Source organism: Salvelinus namaycush, chromosome 16 (assembly GCF_016432855.1).
Source record: "Salvelinus namaycush isolate Seneca chromosome 16, SaNama_1.0, whole genome shotgun sequence".
Taxonomy (NCBI): Eukaryota; Metazoa; Chordata; class Actinopteri; order Salmoniformes; family Salmonidae; genus Salvelinus; species Salvelinus namaycush.
In genome coordinates, this window is record NC_052322.1 from 18,791,572 (window position 1) to 18,812,079 (window position 20,508).

At 41.6% G+C, this 20,508-nt stretch overlaps 1 protein-coding gene across 3 annotated transcripts in view; it reads left to right on the top strand.

Moving 5' to 3' along the window:
- Positions 1-20,493, top strand: part of LOC120061105 (rap guanine nucleotide exchange factor 3-like) — a 47,126-nt gene extending 26,633 nt beyond the window's left edge. For 2 of the 3 annotated variants that reach the window (XM_039010655.1, XM_039010654.1), the window contains 25 exons: positions 1,212-1,318; positions 1,425-1,546; positions 1,671-1,881; positions 2,080-2,164; positions 5,145-5,205; positions 5,643-5,719; positions 8,965-9,111; positions 10,714-10,817; positions 11,422-11,510; positions 13,161-13,239; positions 13,574-13,724; positions 13,997-14,079; positions 14,565-14,595; positions 14,870-14,948; positions 15,594-15,731; positions 16,049-16,146; positions 16,360-16,485; positions 17,432-17,613; positions 17,897-17,987; positions 18,110-18,160; positions 18,381-18,468; positions 18,586-18,650; positions 18,760-18,814; positions 18,908-18,979; positions 19,099-20,493. In XM_039010655.1, coding sequence (XP_038866583.1) covers positions 1,212-1,318; positions 1,425-1,546; positions 1,671-1,881; positions 2,080-2,164; positions 5,145-5,205; positions 5,643-5,719; positions 8,965-9,111; positions 10,714-10,817; positions 11,422-11,510; positions 13,161-13,239; positions 13,574-13,724; positions 13,997-14,079; positions 14,565-14,595; positions 14,870-14,948; positions 15,594-15,731; positions 16,049-16,146; positions 16,360-16,485; positions 17,432-17,613; positions 17,897-17,987; positions 18,110-18,160; positions 18,381-18,468; positions 18,586-18,650; positions 18,760-18,814; positions 18,908-18,979; positions 19,099-19,217 — 2,511 coding nt within the window. In that variant the 3' untranslated portion in view covers positions 19,218-20,493. The remainder of the gene's footprint in view (positions 1-1,211; positions 1,319-1,424; positions 1,547-1,670; positions 1,882-2,079; positions 2,165-5,144; positions 5,206-5,642; positions 5,720-8,964; positions 9,112-10,713; positions 10,818-11,421; positions 11,511-13,160; positions 13,240-13,573; positions 13,725-13,996; positions 14,080-14,564; positions 14,596-14,869; positions 14,949-15,593; positions 15,732-16,048; positions 16,147-16,359; positions 16,486-17,431; positions 17,614-17,896; positions 17,988-18,109; positions 18,161-18,380; positions 18,469-18,585; positions 18,651-18,759; positions 18,815-18,907; positions 18,980-19,098) is intronic. The other variant, XM_039010656.1, reaches the window with a different exon arrangement.
- The last annotated feature ends 15 nt before the right edge of the window (positions 20,494-20,508 follow it).

The following is a 20,508-nucleotide window of genomic DNA, read 5'->3' on the forward strand; positions in this document are numbered from 1 at the left end:
GGCCTCACAGGCTGCCCAATCCACCACAACACCAACCAGAGCAGGCTAAGGGCTGAGGCCTGGCTAGGGGCCAGGCGTTTAGGAGAGGAGGCTAGGAAAGCACCGTCCAACACAACACCAAGCCAAGTGGAGACAAAAGCTAAAGGAAATGGTCTTTGTTAAGTTCAATCTGAATCTCAAGACCACCACCTTAGACAAACAGCGCCCTGAAGGAAGCCCAATAACAAACAATCAGCTGTGTGAGTCACTCGTGGAATCACAAGACTAGGACCAAGAACATATTGAGTGGAAGGGAGTGAAATGAAGACATTCTAGTTCATTAACAAACCAGTAAATATTGATATTTAGTTGTTTGTAATATTGGTTTTGTCATGGAGGTTGCGTATAAACAGGAAATGGTAGGAAATCGGCTGCACAGCAACAGACCCAATGTGCTGTGAGTTACATAAGCTTTAGTTTGCATCAGTGGTTGATACAGATTTTACACTCCAGTTTTTTTTCTTCTCACATTCTGTTTGGGTGGTAGAGCATGGCAGAGAGGAGTGAGATAGGAGGGGGCAGGGAATGGAAAAAAATGACTGGGAGGTGTATTAGAATTGATACTACTTAGAGAATCTGAGAGGAGGCAAAGTGAAAACTCTCAGAATGGCAAAGTTGTCAACGTAGCCAAGTGACATCCACTCACTCTCTGATGAGGAGACAGATATGTGTGTGGTGTGGGAGAGTTTAGCAGTGCAGTAACTCTCTCTATAACACATTCTCACCAGCTTTCCTCCCACACACGCACAATTAGGGACTCTAGCCCCTGCAAAGCAAAACACTCCACTCACACCAGTGATGTATGTGACATCACACATGGTTTCTGTAATGCTTCTCACAGAATATATGTTTTCTGCCACTGCCACTTGCTTTTCACTTTTCATTCTAGCTCCTTGCATGCTAAGTCTACACAGTGGGTCACTGTTGTCACTGTCTGTTGTCACAAGACCTTCTGTGTGACATTTCACATTTCCTGCTTTATTTATATGACCTCATGTCTTTATCACGTCATGAAAATTACACAGAAGTAAAGGCATATTGGTTGTGTTTATATGATAAGCAGAGAAAGAGGTCCATTGCCCAATTATATATTGATTTGCACATAGCCTACATTTGACTGTATCAAGTATTTGATACAGTATTTCTCTCTCTCTTTCTCTCACACCTTGTAGTTTCTGTCGGATCGAATTCTGAAGGCAGCCAGGGTGGTGTATAGTGCCTTGATAGAGCGTAGCCCTGGCCTGATCAGAGACAGAAAGCATCACCTGAAGACCTACAGGTATGGAGCCTTGATTGCAAATTCTATTATTACTTTGCCTGTTTGTCTTTCTGAAATTAAAATACTAGATCGTTTCCTTGTAGAAATCTCACTCTTTCCCTTACAGACAATGTTGTTCGGGGAAAGAGCTTGTTGATTGGCTGATGAAGCTAAACGAATGCTTCCAATCAAGGAGCCAGGCAGTTGGCATGTGGCAAGTCCTGGTGGATGAAGGAATCATTGTTCATGGTAAGAGACTTTAATCAGAGTGAATGTATTATCATCATGTATTGTCAAATATGATCATTTGACAAGAATCAACCGCTCCCTGCTGTGAGTGTAACCAAACTCAATGTATCCTATCACAATGTAGTGAAGCAGGAGTTAAACTTCCATGACAAAGACACTCAATTTTACCGCTTCCTGGATTTGGAGTTCGGACTGAACCACATGACCAATGAGAAACTCTCACTGAACCACATGACCAATGAGAAGGACCAATTAGACGATGAGCTGCAGGAGGGTTTGTCGTTATTACTGCAGATTGGTCCAGATGCTCTTTTGACCATGATTTTACGTAAATGGTGAGTTCCATTTTATTATGCTGTGTGTCTGTATCAAGTTTGTTTTACATTTCAAGTCAAAGGGAAATTTCCATCCTCAGATGGACAATAAACTTCTATTGTATTATATCTGCTCTCCTATTGTATCATATATCATCCTATTCTAAGGCCTAACCTCTGACCCTATTGTAACCTGCGCATATCCCGTCCTCTCTGCAGCCCCAGCCAGCGTAGTGCTGAGGACCTGGAGGTGATCTATGAGGAGCTGCTTCATGTCAAGGCTGCTGCTCACCTCTCCACCTCAGTGAGTTGCAGCTTCCTGTCCTGTCTTTGGCTGCGTCCCAAGTGGCACCCTATTCCCAATGTATTGCATTACCATATGGCTCTGTCCAAAAGTAGTGAGCTCTACAGTGAATGTGGCGCTATTGAGGACGCATACAGCCTGAGTCTAGTCAGAAGATGTTCTGTAGAACCCGTGCTATACCAGTCCATGGCCCACATTCACAGTCTCAGAGTAGGAGTACTAATAAAGCACCAGTTTTGCCTAGATCGGCGGTCTTCAACCTTTTCTTGCCCAGGGAACGCCTCCCAGGCAAACCGGCAACCCAGCGACCCCCATCATATGTTAGCTAAAACATTCAGGTGAATGATAATGGCAAGGATATATGGCTAAGTCAAGAAAGCTTATGAGGGGCCAGCAGCACTTGCCACACTGGTAGCCTATTGGTGGGGACTTTTTCAAAACCTATGTCAAATACTAATAAGAGTGTAATTTGCTCAGTATTAGGATTTAAAAACTAAAGTTGTCATAATTTGAAATAAGATATTCTACTCGTTCTACTGTAGGTGTGTCATTCAAAATATGTTTATTCTGTCGTTGCTAGCGATATTCATAATAATCTTATTTTTTATCACTTTTATATATATATATATATATATATATATATATATATATATATATATATATTACAGTACCATTCAAAAGTTTGGACACACCTACTCATTCAAGTGTTTTTCTTAATTTTTAACCATTTTCTACATTGTAGAATAATAGTGAAAACATTAAAACTATGAAATAGCACATATGGAATCATGTAGTAACCAAAAAAGTGTTAAAGAAATCAAAATATATTTTATATTTGAGATTCTTCAAAGTAGCCACCATTTGCCTTGATGACAGTTTTACAAACTTGGCATTCTCTCAACCAGCTTCATGAGATAGTCACCTGGAAGGCTTATCCAACAATCTTGAAGGAGTTCCCACATATGCTGAGCACTTATTGTCTGCTTTTCCTTCACTCTGCGGTCCAACTCATCCCAAACCATCTCAATTGGGTTGAGGTCGGGGGATTATGGAGGCCAGGTCATCTGATGCTGCACTCCATCACCCTCCTTGGTCAAATAGCCCTTACACAGCTTGGAAGTGTGTTTGGGGTCATTGTCCTGTTGAAAAACAAATGATAATCCCACTAAGCGCAAACCAGATGGGATGCCATATCGCTGCAGAATGCTGTGGTAGCCATGTGCCTTGAATTCTAAATAAATCACTGACAGTGTCACCAGCAAAGCACTTCCACACCATCACACCTCCTCCTCCATGCTTCACGGTGGGAACCACACATGTGGAGATCATACGTTCACCTACTCTGCATCTCACAAAGACACAGTGGTTGAAACCAAAAGTCTCAAATTTGGACTCATCAAACCAAAGGACAGATTTCCACCAGTCTAATGTCCATTGCTCGTGTTTCTTGACCCAAGCAAGTCTCTTCTTCCTATTGGTGTCCTTTAGTAGTGTTTTCTTTGCAGCAATTCGACAATGAAGTCCTGATTCTGACAATGAAGGCCTGAGTCTCCTCTGAACAGTTGATTTTGAGATGTGTCTGTTACTTGAACTCTGTGAAGCATTTATTTGGGCTGCAATTTCTGAGGCTGGTAACTCTAATGAACTTATCCTCTGCAGCAGAGGAAACTCTGGGTCTTCCTTTCCTGTGGCGGTCCTCATGAGAGCCAGTTTCATCATAGCGCTTGATGGTTTTTGCAACTGCACTTGAAGAAAGTTTTTGACATTTTCCAGATTGACTGACCTTCATGTCTTAAAGTAATGATGAACTGTTCTTTCCCTTTGCTTATTTGAGCTGTTCTTGCCATAATATGGACTTGGTCTTTTACCAAATAGGGCTATCTTCTGTATACCAACCCTACCTTGTCACAACACAGCTGATTGGCTCAGATGCATTAAGAAGGAAAGAAATTCCACAAATGAACTTTTAACAAGGCACACCTGTTAATTGAAATTCATTCCAGGTGACTACCTCATGAAGCTGGTTGAGAGAACGCCAAGATTGTGCAAAGCTGTCATCAAGGCAAAGGGTGGCTACTTTGAAGAATCTCAAATATAAAATATATTTTAATTTGTTTAACACTTTTTTGGTCGTTACATGATTCCATTTGTGTTATTTCATAGTTTTGATGTCTTCACTATTATTCTACAATGTAGAAAATAGTAAAAATAAAGAAAAACCCTGGAATGAGTAGGTGTGTCCAAACTTTTGACTGGTACTGTATATATATATATATATATATTTACTGTATATATATATTTGTTTATTTATTTTCAAACATTGCTGAACCCCTGCAGTACCGCCGCGGACCCCCAGTTGAATATCGCTGGCCTAGATCATAGATCACAAAGAATACGATTATGTGGACGGGGGGAGACCTGATCCTAGATCAGTACTCCTACTCTGAGATGCTTTGTGAATTGAAATTGGGGCCAGTTCTTGGAAAGGGAATTGAATATGGCCCCAGTTCTTAGAAAGTGAATTGAATATGGGGCCCAGTTCTTAGAAAGTGAATTGAATATGGGCCCAGTTCTTAGAAAGGGAATTGAATATGGGCCCAGTTCTTAGAAAGGGAATTGAATATGGGGCCCAGTTCTTCGAAAGGGAATTGAATATGGGCCCAGTACTTAGAAAGGGAATTGAATATGGGCCCAGTTCTTAGAAAGTGAATTGAGCCTCCAGTGGACTAGAAAATCTGTACACGATGAGCGGTTTTCCCAGACCCAGATAAAGTAAATCCTGGGCTGCAAAAGCAATGCTCAATCGAGTTTTGAAAGTGATTTGAAGTGATGTTTAGTCCAGGAATAGGTTCAATCTGGGTCCAAGAGGAGGAAGCAGCCCTACTGTATGTCCTGTAGCGCTAAGGCTTTACACTGCCCCGCCCTCTGACCTCTCCCTGTTTAATCCTGTCTCATTCCCTTTCCTTTTTTCTTCTTGTAGGTCCGTAAGGAGTTGGCAGCAGTGCTGATGTTTGAGTCCCATGCCAAGGCAGGCACAGTCTGTGAGTGTCATAGTCCTCTGATGTTTTTTTTAAACTCTGGTGGGCGAGAGAGAAGAAAGAGAGCCTCACCGGGCCCACATCACCACCACAGTGCTAGAGATACTCTGTCTCTGTTACCATCCTCCCCCTCAGTGCAGTATACAACAAACCTGTCCATCAGTGGCAGTACAAATTATTACCCACTTGAATATTTCAAAATCTCTATCTTGGCCAATCAGTCCATTAGATTGTCAGAGAAATCTGTCTGTCGGCAAGCTGACTGAAACACTGAAATGTCAACCGAAAAAAAATACAGATCACCTGCATTTTGCCTCCCGGCCTTTCATTTTTATTGGACTTTACCTGTGAAGCACTGTGCCTACATCCTTGTCTGGTAGAGCTGACTAACTGTTGAGACTGATGTAAATCCTAAATCTCTGTGTCTTTGTGTTTCTCAGTGTTCAGTCAGGGAGACAAAGGCACTTCCTGGTACATCATCTGGAAGGGCTCTGTCAATGTCATCACACATGGAAAGGTAAGGTCTTTACCCCAGTTATCTTAATTGTGTACAATTCTTTAGTATAGACACTATAGATTCATGTTTGGATATAGAGAATTTGAATTGTATTCACACTACACTTACAGTTAATCAAATCAAATGTTGTTGGTCACATGCGCCAAATGCAACAGGCGTAGACTTTACAGTGAAATGCTTACTTATGAGCCCATTCCCAACAGTGCAGAGTTAAAAAGTAAGACAAATATTTTCTAAATAAAACAGGAAATAGTAACACAATAACAACAATAGCGAGGCTGTATACAAGGAGTACCAGTACTGATTCAATGTGCAGAGGTACGAGGTAGTTCAGGTAATACAGTATGTACATGTGGGTGGGGTAAAAGTGACTAGGCAATCAGGATATATAATAAACTGAGTACCAGCAGCGTATTTTAAGTGTGAAAGTGTCTTTATTTGTGAGTGTGTGTGGCGTCAATATAAATGCATGTGTTTTGTGCGTGTGAGCGTATGCAGTCTGTGTGTGTTGGAGTGTCAATGTAGTATGTGTGAGTGTGTGTGTAGAGTCTAGTATATGTGCACAGAGCCAGTGCAAGAGAGTTAGTGCAAAACAATAAAGAAAGAAATCATTGAGGGGGTCAATGTAAATTTGTCCAGGTAGCCATTTGATTACAGTTTTTTCCAACTGCTTACACACGTTTACAAAACTGTCTCCTTTTTTCAAAACTCTACACACAATTCCCAAAACTGCACACACAAAATGCAAAATGCCTCACATCTCCTTCAAAATGTAACACTGCATTCAAAATGCCATAAACACATGCCAGAATGAAGCATTTGCATCAAATGGCAAACACTGCTTTCATAATAGTACATTTTTGGATATACCATGTAAACACTGTTGTTCTAAATCTAAAGCTCTTTGGTCTTTCATAGGCTTATATCTACATTTCAATACAATGTTCTACAGTGAAAGTAATCTGCTGAGAGGGGTAACAAGTACACTGTAAACACCAATGCAATGTAGAAACAGAAAATATTTATTAGGCCAAACATTACTGTTGTATACAGTAGCATACAACAAAACCATAAACATATGTAAACCAAAAGTATATTCTTTAGAATACAGTAAAGAACACAATTGTGTGTGTGGGGTCCCGGGGGGGGGCAGTCCAGGAATTGGTAGGGGGGGGCAGTCACCAGTGCTAAGCTACGCTTCATCTCTTCTCCGGCCTGGGTCTGGCCACAATACTTCGTCCACATCACAAGATACGTTTTCTCTTGCCAAACATCGAGGGAAGTATCTCCTAGCATGGCGTATCCAACCTTGGACAGAGGCAACCTCTATGTCCCCACATGCGTCCTCCATTGCCTGGAGAAGCGGCATGTGGGCATAGGGTTGGCGATCATACACTTTCCAGCGCCAGGCTGAGAAGAATTCCTCTATGGGATTTAGAAAAGGTGAATATTGGGGTAGGTACAAAACTACAAATTGTGGATGGGTGGCAAACCAGTTTTGGACCAGAACAGCCCGGTGAAAACTAACATTGTCCCATAAAACCACAAATCTAGCAGGCTCCTGATCTGGATCAGGGACAAGCATTGTGTAAATTGCATCCAGAAAAGTGAGCATATGGCCGGTGTTGTACGGACCCAGTGTGGCATTGTGATGGAGGACCCCGTTTTGAGTGATGGCAGCACACATAGTTATATTACCCCCACGCTGTCCAGGGACATTGGTAATTGCCCTCTGTCCTATTACATTTCCTCCGCGGCGCCTGGTGGAAGCCAACCTCATCCACATAAATAAATTCATGGCGAATTACATGGGCATCCAGCTCCAATACTCTCTGTAACAGACAAATGGATATACAGATGAGTAAATATGGTATGTCTGAAGTACTGGAAGTAGTGTTGCATACATACCTCTACAAAGTCATGTCGCATATTCTTGACTCTGTCAGAGTTTCTCTCAAATGGCACCTTGTAAAGTTGTTTCATCGTCACTCGGTGCCGTTGGAGGATGCGTTGTATAGTCGACAGGCTTACAGCACTGATGTTGTTAAATATGGTGTCATTATTCAAGATATGCTCTCTTATCTCTCTAATCCTAATTGCATTGTTGGCCAAAACCATATTTATAATTGCAGTCTCTTGTACATCTGTAAACAAGCGTCCTCGTCCTCCATGATGTCTTTGCCTTTCCACTCTGTACAGAATTCAAATACAGTATGTGTTCAGCATAGGAACTGTAAACAATGTACAAAAAAATGTAGTACAGCATGATAACCAACCTCATTCATTCAATGCAGTGCAGTAAATGGATGGCTTAGAGTTACAAATGTTTATGCAATACTATGCAGTCATACGTATTTTACAGTACATTACTGTAATGCTAAAATAGTCATTAGATAGTTGCATACCTGTTCTCATTTCTGAAGTTTCGAATTATGGACGCCACTGTAAATCGACTCAAGTTGGGCTGGACTCTCAGTCCAGCCTCTCTCATGGTCAAACCGTGGTTGATCACATGATCAACAAGTGTTGCCCTAATCTCATCAGAGATGGCTCTCCTACCTTCTCTTCTTTGCCCTTGTCCTCTTCTTCCTCTTCCTCTCCCTCCTACTCCTCTTGCTCTCTGTCCATTGTTGGCATCCATTGTTCAAAACATGTAATCTGACCTTTGACCTATTTATAGGCCTATACTACAGTAAAGCAGTGATTGGTTAGTGATCAGTTAAGCTATTAATGTTTGCACATGTGAGGAGTGTGTGTGTGACCTGGTGAATAAGTGTAGCATTTTGATTGGTTGTGTTTGGAAAAGGAAAGCAAGTCACTTCCTGTTAGATTTTTGTGTTTTAGATAGAGAATTGTGTGTAGTGTTTTGAAAAAAGTGTTTTATGCAATTGACAACTGAGTCAAAGGCTGAGAAATAGCTTATGGTTTTGGATATTTGGTGTGTAGTTTTGCACTTTGAGTGAGAGGTTTCAAAAATCGTGTGACATGAAAAGATTTTGTGTGTAAGCAGTTGGAAAAAAACTTTAACTGTTCAGCAGTCTTATGGCTTAGGGTTAGAAGCTGTTAAGGAGCCTTTTGGTCACACTTACATAGTTATACTTTGTGTGTGTGTGTGTGTGTGTGTGTGTGTGTGTGTGTGTGTGTGTGTGTGTGTGTGTGTGTGTGTGTGTGTGTGTGTGTGTGTGTGTGTGTGTGTGTGTGTGTGTGTGTGTGTGTGTGTGTGTGTGTGTGTGTGTGTGATGCAGGGTCTGGTGACGACGCTACATGAGGGAGAAGACTTTGGGCAGCTGGCCCTGGTGAACGATGCTCCCAGAGCAGCCACCATCATCCTGAGAGAGGACAACTGCCACTTCCTACGAGTCGACAAACAGGACTTCATACGCATCCTCAAGGTAAGTTTGGTCGCAAACTGAAGATGGGTGCATATCGTATTCATACTGATGTGTGTGTACTGTATGTAAAGTAGATACACATTCTCTTTGATCACAACCTGCTTTTGTGTACAGTACGTACTCTATTCAAATCAATAGCGGTGTGTGGGTAAAATCACTAGGGAAGCCAAGCCAGGAAAAATGTCATACTTCAACCTATGTTGTATAATTGCGTTGTTTGCTCTATAACCCGTTAGTTCATACACCACCGTTACATACAATAAGGCCGTGACAACAAGAAGCCAACAATCACACAGTGGCGGAATAAATTCAACTACACATACGTTTGTTTCCTCACAAAACCAGAGAGCAACATCTGTCTGGTGAAGTCCACAAAGCAAATATTGCATGTAACAAATTAAACTTAAACATGTAAACATCATCAAATCAACAAGGCTATATATGCTTAGTTTAATGCATTGAAAGCAAATTTAAAAATACCAAAAACTATTTAGTCCAACCAATGTTGCTAAATATCATGTGGCTGTCCATGGCGCTGATTTCTGTGTGTGTGTGTGTGTGTGTGTGTGTGTGTGTGTGTGTGTGTGTGTGTGTGTGTGTGTGTGTGTGTGTGTGTGTGTGTGTGTGTGTGTGTGTGTGTGTGTGTGTGTGTGCGTGCATGCGCAAGTAAGTAAAACAAAAAAGTTGACTCACCTTACTTGAACAGTACGCTTTTAGTTTTTGTTTTCATAGGCTACCTAGCTAAATTGCTTGCTAGTCTAACTTCCTCGTATGGTTAACAATGAACCAGCTAAGTTAGCTAGCTAGTTAACGTGAGCCTACATCTAGGCTACATATTGAACTTCAATCATCTCAGGCCAGTAGCACAAAATGTTAATTTATGGTTAGATCAGAATCGCCATCATAATCATAGGCCTGTCCAGAGAATTAAGACAAAACCACAAATCCAAATCCCCATCTCCATGCACGGCTTAGGAAAGGGACGATTTAGCAAGCTAGCTACTGCAGGACATCAACACAAGTAGACCAGAAACAGACATGTTTTCTGACAATGAGATTATGCTTAGAATGTGATTTGATTGGTGTGAAGCCAAATCCAAAACTGGCCTCCCTTGGGCGTTTTGCTGCGCCAGGACAACCCACAGTTGAGCTCAGCTCAACACTGATTGGCTCATTCTTTTTTATTTTTCTTATCAAGAGAGGCCAGATGCTTGCTGGCATTAATCAATCAAATGCTACAGCGGCAAAATGTCATACTCTTTTGTTCCAGACAGCATCAGATACGTGTGCTACACATACTGAGACAGAGGGGCGCTGTTTCCTTTGCTCTAAGGATTTCTCCTGTGAGATTCAGCCACTTGTGAATTGACTCAAAATTCTGAAAACACAGAGAGACGAAGGATATATTATTTTATAAATAAATAAATAAAAATTGTCAAATATTTTGGGAAGCCTGGCTTCCCTTGGCATCCATGAATACACACCAATGATTCAAATATGCCTATTGCATATGCTAAAAGGTGTATGTATCCATGTGTACCGTGTATAGTGTGTACTGGATGTAAAGTGTGTGCATGACTGTGTGTTTACATTGTGTTTCAGGATGTGGAAGCTAACACCATGCGTCTAGAGGAACATGGTAAAGCTGTGCTGGTGCTGGAGAAGGCTGAGTCAACCAATCCTGGAGGGGCAGGAAACAGCAGCAAGTAAGACACTCCCACCGTTCATATATTATACTGTATAACAACAACCAGTCAAACAAGCACTTCTACATTAATCAAGACCTAAATGAACACACTCCTTCCTCTAAGGCATTCTTAGACCAATGTCATGTAAAACACAAATTTTTACTGTAGGATATTAAATGTGCAAGAAACAAGCACTGTTTTAGTTAACAGTGTTGTTAATTGTGGCAGTTAGCTGCCTGCCTATTGTTGATTCAACACAGAAATAGACCTGAACCCTGTTCAGTTGAATAGACTGTGCTTTGTTATCTCACTTCAAGTGTTTTAGCAAACGTTGAGGTTAATCAATGTGATGCTCAAATGGCTGCCTCATTATACTGTTAACCAATGTGTCCACCTGTGGCTCTTTCCACACTACATACATACCGACACTCTCTCCCCCTCCCCTCTCCCTCTCCCTCTCCCTCTGTTACTTCCCCCTCTCCTTCTCCCTCCCCCTCCCCTCTCCCTCTCCCTCTGTTACTTCCCCCTCTCCTTCTTCCTCCCCCTCCCCTCTTCCTCTGCCTCTCCCTCTGCCTCTTCTCCTCTCCCTCCCCCTCTCCCGCTCCCTCCCCTACACACTCAGGTATACAGTGATGGCTGGAACTCCAGAGAAGATCCTAGAACACCTGCTTGAGACAGTGAAGCTGGATACTAATGGCAGTGATGCTATAGGTAGGAAACCTGTATGGCTTGCCTTGTATGGGTCCAAACGTTTCTCTACTGTAGTGGCTGGACCCCTCTATGTCGCTGGACCACTGACATACTCCCACTGTTTTATGTTCAAAGAACAGGAGTTCCTCTTTTAAAACAATCTAGGTAGAAGCAGGAATTCTCCAGGGTGTTTAGGCCCCTTGCTTTTTTTCAATCTTTACTAACGACATGTCACTGGCTTTGAGTAAGGCCAGTGTGTCTATGTATGCGGATGACTCAACACTATACACGTCAGCTACTACAGCGACTGAAATGACTGCAACACTTAACAAAGAGCTGCAGTTAGTTTCGGAATGGGTAGCAAGGAATAAGTTAGTCCTAAATATTTCCAAAACTAAAAGCATTGTATTTGGGACAAATCATTCACTAAACCCTAAACCTCAATTACATCTCATAATGTATAATGTGGAAATTGAGCACGTTGAGGTGACTAAACTGCTTGGAGTTACCCTGGATTGTAAACTGTCATGGTCAAAACATATTGATACAACAGTAGCTAAGATGGGGAGAAGTCTGTCCATAATAAAGCGCTGCTCTGCCTTCTTAACAACACTATCAACACGGCAGGTCCTACAGGCCCTGGTTTTGTCACACCTGGACTACTGTTCAGTAGTGTGGCCAGGTGCCACAAATATGGACTTGGGAAAATTGCAGTTGGCTCAGAACAGGGCAGCACGGCTGGCCCTTAAATGTACACAGAGAGCTAACATTAATGACATGCATGTCAATCTCTCATGGCTCAAAGTGGAAGAGAGATTGACATCATCATTACTTGTTTTCTTAAGAAGTGTTGACAAGCTGAAGGTACCGAGCTGTCTGTTTAAAATACTAGCACACAGCTCGAACACCCATGCATACCCCACAAGACATGCCACCAGAGGTCTCTTCACAGTCCCCAAGTTCAGAACACACTATGAGAGGCTCACAGTACTACATAGAGCCATGACTACATGAAACTCTATTCCACATAAGGTAACTGATGCAAGCAGTAGAATCAGATTTAAAAAGCAGATAAAAATACACCTTATAGAACAGCGGGGACTGTGAAGCAACACAAACATAGGCACAGACACATGCATACACACACATGATAACATACTATACACACGTACACATGGATTTTGTGTTGTAGATATGTGGTAGTGGAGTATGGGCCTGAGGGCACACACTCAGTGTGTTGTTAATTCTGTAATGAATGTATTGTAATGTTTTTTAAATTGTATAAATGCCTTAATTCTGTCGGACCCCAGGAAGAGTGGGGACCCATAATAATAAATACAAATACAAAACACACTATACTGTACCAGGATGACCATACAGTAGCTTCACATCTGAATCCTCAGTCAAACTTTAAAGATTGTTTCTGGTTTCATGGGAACGGTTTGTTTTGGTCACTCACATGAAACAGCCAACAAAGACAGAAAAGAACAGGCAGAATCAGGCCAGGCACATTCCTGGAAATGTATTTTATATCCGCTCACTAAAAGCCATCAGATGACTCATTGCGCCTGTGTTTTTTAGGGAGGAAGTGGATGGGACACAAAGTGGAGGGACACAGAGTGCCATTAGTCCTTGTTAGTGAGTTATGTGTTGTGCTGTCTGTGCCCACAGATCCCTGTGTGAGCGACTTCCTGCTAACCCACAGGGTCTTCATGCCCTCCAGCCAGCTTTGCCCGGCCCTGCAACACCAATATCCTTTGGATGATTATGATGATGACGGTGGTGGTAGTGGTTGTGTGATGATGATGATGATGATGATGTCCTAAGCTGTGTTTATTTCTATTTACTTACACTTTGTCTCTAAGAGGATCACATACCCAACATTTGTGGGAGTATTTTGAACCTGTGTACCGAAAAACAAATTAAACGTTTAAATGTTATTAAATTAAATAAATAAAACAAATGAACATAATTAAACCAAAGCATCCAGCTTCTCCAAAAAAGCAGCTCAGACAGTGGTCTAGAATAGCTGTGTTAAGCTGTTGTTCAGATGTGTTGGTTCTCTTCCTTATCCCTGAGTGCACCTACCATGCCGAGCCTTCTGAGGGCTCAGATCTGGAGAAGGCAGCCTATGCCCTCAACACCAAGCAGAAGATAGTGAAGTTGATTTGCCAGTGGGTGGCGCTGTTCGGCCAGCTGCTCAAAGATGACCCCATCGCTGTAGACTTCCTGGAGGTGACTGAAGGGGGTAGTGCGATTCTCTATAACCAAACACATATTCATAGATTATATATGTGGTATAGATATAGAGTATAAAAAATATAGAGTATAAAAAATAGCCTTATATCAATGTTATCCAAATATCACACTCTGAAAAATCTGTTATACAGTAAATTGTGCAGTATATTGTATTGAATCATGGCCTGTGTGTTGTTTCTGTGTGTTGTAACCATAAAAATACTATATACATTCAGTGTTTATACATAGAGTGTTTCTATGCATGACAGAGGCTGGGGGAGGAGGTGGCAGGTGACTCCCGTCTGTCCAGTATGCTGAGGGAGCAGCTCAGAGACAGGAGGAGAACCAGAGTGTGAGTAGTAACACATTTTTATTTATTTTACCTTAATTTAACTAGGCAAGTCATTTAAGAACAAATTCTTATTTTCAATGACGGCCTAGGAACAGTGGATTAACTGCCTTGTTCAGGGGCAGAACGACAGATTTTTACCTTGCCAGCTCGGGAATTCGATCTTGCAACCTTTCGGTTACAAGTCCAACGCTCTAACCACTAGGCTACCTGCCACCCCATTACCCAGGGTGCATCTGAAATGCACAACTTTTGGGCCCATAGGGTGAATAATGGAGGTCAAAGTTCAATATATTTTGGGATGGATAGGATGGAGCCTTGTGATCACAGGAATGTGAAACAAAAGCAAAAGTCATGTTCTTTCCTATACAGTCATATTGATAACATTATGTAGTATCGTAACCAAGCCAATAAGAATATTTCTGGAATCTGGATTTGAGATTTGAATTAGGTTACTATCATTTTTGTATTTTTCAATATCTTTACAGGCTTGAGAATGAACTCGGGTCACTGACAAGAGTAAGTTGAACCACATTAATAAAGGCTCAAAGGTCATTCTTGCACACACAAATAGATCTGCATCTCTGTTTATTACCACATGACATGCTCTCTTTACTTAGACAGATTGGGAGATAGCAGAAGAAACAATATAACTCCAACCTTTATAACACAGCATGTTAGTCTTCAGAGCTGCTGGAGCTAAAAGTTAAAAGATTAAAAGCATAAAAGACATAGAGAAATTAAAAGTCACTCTTGTGGCTGACTTACTCTGTCTATTGTTTGTTTCCAATAGCTTAACCATCAGTTTGACTGGTTTTCCAGTTGTGAGGAGCCAGTGGGGAAGTGTCTGCCAATCAGATCAAAGGACAAAGGTCAGTGAGACTACTACTACCATAGATAGCATGGTAATAACTATGTCATGAATAGCATGGTAATGACTATGCCTTCTCTATAATGACACAAAATGCACAATTAGCCTTTTTTCTGTTTATTAACTATTGGTTAACCATTGGCAGCCCACTGTAACCATGAAATGCACTTACAGATGGATCAATGTAAATGGTTGTTGCTATACTTTGTTTTAAATGTCCAATGCAGCTGTTTAAAAAAAATCTCAATATCAAATAATTTCTGGGTAAAAATTAAGTACCTTACTGTGATTGTTTAAAATTATTAAACAAATAACAATTTCTGGGAGTGGGGAGGGGGAAACTGAAAACTAGCTGTTATTGACAGAGGTTTGGAACTATCTTTCTTATTGGTATATTAACTAATTTACAACCTGAGGATTTCACCAGGCAGGCTAAAACTCCATCCCACCAAAACAGGCTGAAATTTCAGGTGGTCTTTTCAAACAGCTCTTACACTAAAAGGGCATTATCATAATTTTCACAATTTCACAGTATTATTCCAACCTCATAGTATGGAACTATATATAAAACACAATCACATTTTTGACTGCACTGGGCCTTTAATGCTTAACTTCCTTTCCCATGTCTCTGTGTTTTCTCTCCTAGTATTGTATGAGATCTTCCGGCCAGACCATACGTCAATCACTCTGATGCTGCCGGTGAACACCTCTGTTCAGGAAATGATGTCATCGCTGGTAAACCCAGGAGGAGACCACGCCCTGGTCAAAATGAACTCCATGGGAGGTGCGTGGCTATTCTTTCTTTTTCCATGTCATCTGGAAGCAATATGAAGCCCTTTTCTAAGATACAGCTGTACAGGATATTCATTATTTCCCTTTCAGTTTGTACACTTGGTACAATACTCCCTCCTTCAGGCAAGAGCAGTTATATTCATACCTTTACGATTTTGTATATGTGCATGTTAATGTCTTGTAACATGTCATTTGAGATTGAGTTTTATTGAGAGAGTGTGTAACTCTCAGTGAGTGTTGATGTTAAGTTGGGATGTGTGCCTCTGAGGTATTGTGTGTGTTAAAGGGTTTGGCTTTGCTGTATCATAGACAGGGCTCAGCTGAAGCTGGACGCCACAGCAGTCTACACCTCCCTGGGGCTGAATGAGAGACTGTTCCTCTGCACTGCCAGCCAGGTGGAACAACTGGTGAGTCCTAACCTCACCTACAATCTACACCTACTCTATAGTCTCTCATGGGTGCTGAGATGACCATATATAACTTATCTATAACTTAAGAACTACACTGCATGGTGAATCAGAGAAAAACATCCCCAGACTGTCATCATAGCATACCGTTCATAGATATTTGTGTGATTTCATGGCATTATTTATGGTGTTTGTTCTCTGGCACCTTGACAGATGCCCCTGAAGGAGCAGCAGGGCCCTGATCAGAGCACCATTGACACTTTGGAGCAGATGTGTTCCAAGGACATCGCCAGCCAGCTCACCAACTACGACTGGGAACTGTTTACCGCCATGCATGAGGTAAGGAAGGAAATGAGGTGAGCCCATGCCAGAGCTTTGCCAATGTTATGGAGTGGAAATTATGGATTTGGGACCAGCAGGATAAGAGTTCAAAGTGGAGAAACTGTGACGTATGCTTGCAATGGGCGCTTGAGTGGGATCATTTGCTGCCCAGCTTTAAATACTGAGTATCACCAGTATGTACCATTTCCTTGAATAAGGGGCTTAGTTAATAAGAATGAGGTAGAAAAGTTTGAAAATGTATGCAGTCTGGTTAACAGCATCTGCTAAATGACTCAAATGTACATGTCTATTAAGGGTATGACATCTATCTCACATGTGGGTATGCACTGTGGTGGGTAGCTGGTTTGACAAGGTCTGGTGACTCAGATGTGAGCTGTCTCAGTCTGTCTCAGAACAACAATAGCCCTGATTATACTCTAACGTGCATCATTCGTCCTGATCTTGTCTTGATCTTGTCTGTTTACACTTGTAAGATCTGATCACAGTCAGTTAACAAAATGTATTTGAATCGTCTACACTTGTCTGAAAAAGTGGGCACAGGACACATTTTAGCACCAGGTATAAACAGGCCTAAAGGATTCACTATCTGTCACTCAGGCATGTGTCTGAGTCATCCTCTCTCTAGTAACTGTTACTGCAGCATCATATCAGTCATCAGGTCGACTCCTCACCTGACACACTACTACCCTGTATTGGCCACGTGTTCATCTGACACACACACCTCTTTTTATGCAAGTTTATTTAACCAGGTTGTGCCACTGAGGTCAAAATACCTATTTGACAAGAAAATCAAGTTCAAGTCAAGTTCAAATGTTAAGCCAAATTGAAGGTTTAGTCCATTGGATGGTTGCTTGATATATTTGGGTACATACAAAAACTTTGAATCTGTGTTTAGTGTGCCACAGTACATATGGATGGTAAATGAATGTGTTTCTCCCACCAGGTGGAACTAGTGTACTATATATTTGGGCGACATAAATTCCCAGGCGCCACCACAGCTAACCTGGAGCGTTTTGTGCATCGCTTCAACGAGGTGCAGTACTGGGTGGTGACGGAGGTGTGTCTGTGTGCTGACCTGATGAAGAGAGCCATGCTGCTGAAGAAGTTCATCAAGATGGCCGCCATGTGAGTCTCACTTAAATTAAGACACAGTTTACCTTGTAACATGCAGATTAATGACTATGTTATCTTAGGGGTAAATATCCCTACAGAGCAGTATACTATATTGGTTATTTTGTACAATTACACACTATATACAAAAAATATTCAACATACCAGCAGAAATCATGTTTTCATATCCAGTTAAAATATTGGTAATGTCTGTAGACACTGGTGCTCTAATAACCATTTTGGTCATGTATGTGTTTAGTCTTCCCACGGCTGTTACTGGCTGTGTTTCCTGTTTCAGGTTGAAGGAGCAGAAAAATCTCAATTCGTTCTTTGCTGTGATGTTTGGTCTAAGCAACAGTGCTGTACAGAGACTTTACAAGACCTGGGAGGTGAGGCCTGCTGGGGACAATGACCTACATTTTTAGGATCGCTTATAATAACAATGTATTTTATTTATAACATGTGAAATGGATATCAGAGGAGTAACAGTTGTTGTTGTTGTTGTTGACAGAGAGTGCCGAGTAAGACGAAAAGGGTCTATTGTGCCTACGAGAGGTTAATGGTGAGTGAGTTAATGTGTACACGCTTTATAACAAAGTGTTCTACTAAATGTCATAGATAACAACAGGTGACACCACAGGCCACTTGTCAATCCCTCCCCCTCATTTCCACTGTGTGTATGAATCATGTTTTCCTTCCTTCGTAATATGTGATTTTTTTGGCCTATATTTCCTGTATAACTAGAGCTAATGGAGATGTGTGTATTTCTCTTAATATGTCAGGATCCATCACGTAACCACAGAGCCTACAGACTGGCTGTGGCAAAGCTCAGTCCTCCCTACATCCCCTTCATGCCTCTGCTACTAAAAGGTAATAATGCTTTGTTAGAAACCTCTTATGATAATTGTAACATTCAATACCTGAGTAAAGTCTACATGACCCTATACTGAGCCAGTATGTTGTTCTGTTCGCCAACTGTTCCTCTAGACATGACTTTCATCCACGAGGGAAACAAGAACTACACGGAAAAACTGGTCAATTTTGAGAAAATGGTGAGTTGTCTAGCCTAAATATCAAATTCTTACATCAGCCCTTGTGTCTTCTCTTTTTGTCTTGTAAACTATTGGCTAAATAAGCCGCCTTTTCTTTTCACTGTTTCAGCGCATGATTGCCAAGACAGTGAAGATCGTTCGAGGGTGCAGAAGCACACCTTACGGTAAGACAACAAAATGAAAAAGTTGTAGAATAGAATGGAAAAAGGACAATGTTGGGGCATGGTGTTCACACTCGATGGTTCTTTGTCCTGCAGTGCCTTCCTCACCTCAGAAGGGACTCGCAGACAGAATGTTTCTGGAGGCGCCTTCCATTCGGGTGTCTACATGTATGCTATGCCTCAATGCTTAACTCATTTTCCACTCAGAGCTTCAAATGAGATTAAGTACATGTAGCTCTTCTGTGTTAGGTGTTAAGAAACAATCTCCCTCTTTGTCGCTTGTCCAGATTCTGAGCAGTCCCTCCCTCTCCGGAATCCTAGCAACATCCGCCACTATGTTCAGAACTTTGAAGTGATCGACAACCAGCGCAAACTGACACAACTGTCCAGGGGAATGGAGCGCTGAGAGCTGAACCAGACCAGTGTATAAGGACTGTATCTACATAGCTTTGTGTATAAAGACTGTGTATAAAGACTGTCTATAAGACAGCCTGTGAATAAGAGGTTGGCAGGGGAATACACACACCTCCATGGTCATACTAATCCACATGCAAGCTCTTCTATAGACTCGTGTGCATGTCTAGTGTCAAGAATGGAGGACTGTGGATGTTTCTGGGCTGTTCAGTATCACACAGAGCGCATTCAAGAGAAGCAGCTGTTTGGACTGCTAATCAAGTGACTAGGACCTGAGGAGGGATCAGACTGGCAGTATCTAGTGACCCCTAGTGCCTTACCAGAGATATTGCTGGTCCTGTGACTGCTGTTTCTGATAGTTTTGCGTGCTGTGGTGCAACACTACACTCCGGAGGAAGAAGTGCATATATTTGGCATTAGCCGTTATTTATACGATCATATGTATAGCAGACTATTTGTATGATAATCTTATGGTTTCACAAGTGCCATATACGGGTTGGGGCAAACGAGACGGTGTTGGCTTAGATTGTTGACAACATGTAAACTATATTTAGTCTCCAATGTTTTTTTAAAACAAATACATTTGCACAATGAGCACTTCTCTCTCAAATACATCGTTACAGTTGTTGGTTAGCTAGCTAGCGAATTTTTGCCGTATTAGCATTGATGTGACATCAGTCAAAACACCTCAAAACAAGACATGGTATCAAGAACAAGATTAAACTAGTTGAAACGAGCCACCTACGATTCCCCACTGGCAGCTTCTTGTTATTGTTGCTAGCTATCTGGCCATTCAGAATCACAACACAGACTTCTGCCCCATTGACGCGTGTGCATCGTTTTCATGACGTTGTTAGCTAACGCCTTGATCACACCGATAGTCTTTTGCATGAAATAGGACGCAGCAGCATCATCTGGATGTGTGCAACAAAGTTCAACATTCATCTTTTGCTACTATTTCTGTCAAGCCGTCGACGCATACAGTTTGGCGCATACGTTCGATAAATCCAACGAATATACCACACAGAACGCACTGCAACTGCCTCTGCAACGCAATGCTGTAAGGCAAACGCAGCGTTCCATTTGAAGTGATGGTGCTTTTGGTGTACCAAAATGCCAAAACAATGTTGGTGTGATCGAGGTGTAACCCGTCTACATAAGCACATACAGTAGAGCAGATATATGCTATAGAATGTAGTTATGGAGTGTTTTAACCTTTTTTCACTTTGTAATACAACTTTCATGTACAATAAATAGTTTAGCAATCAGCTATGTTGCCAGAA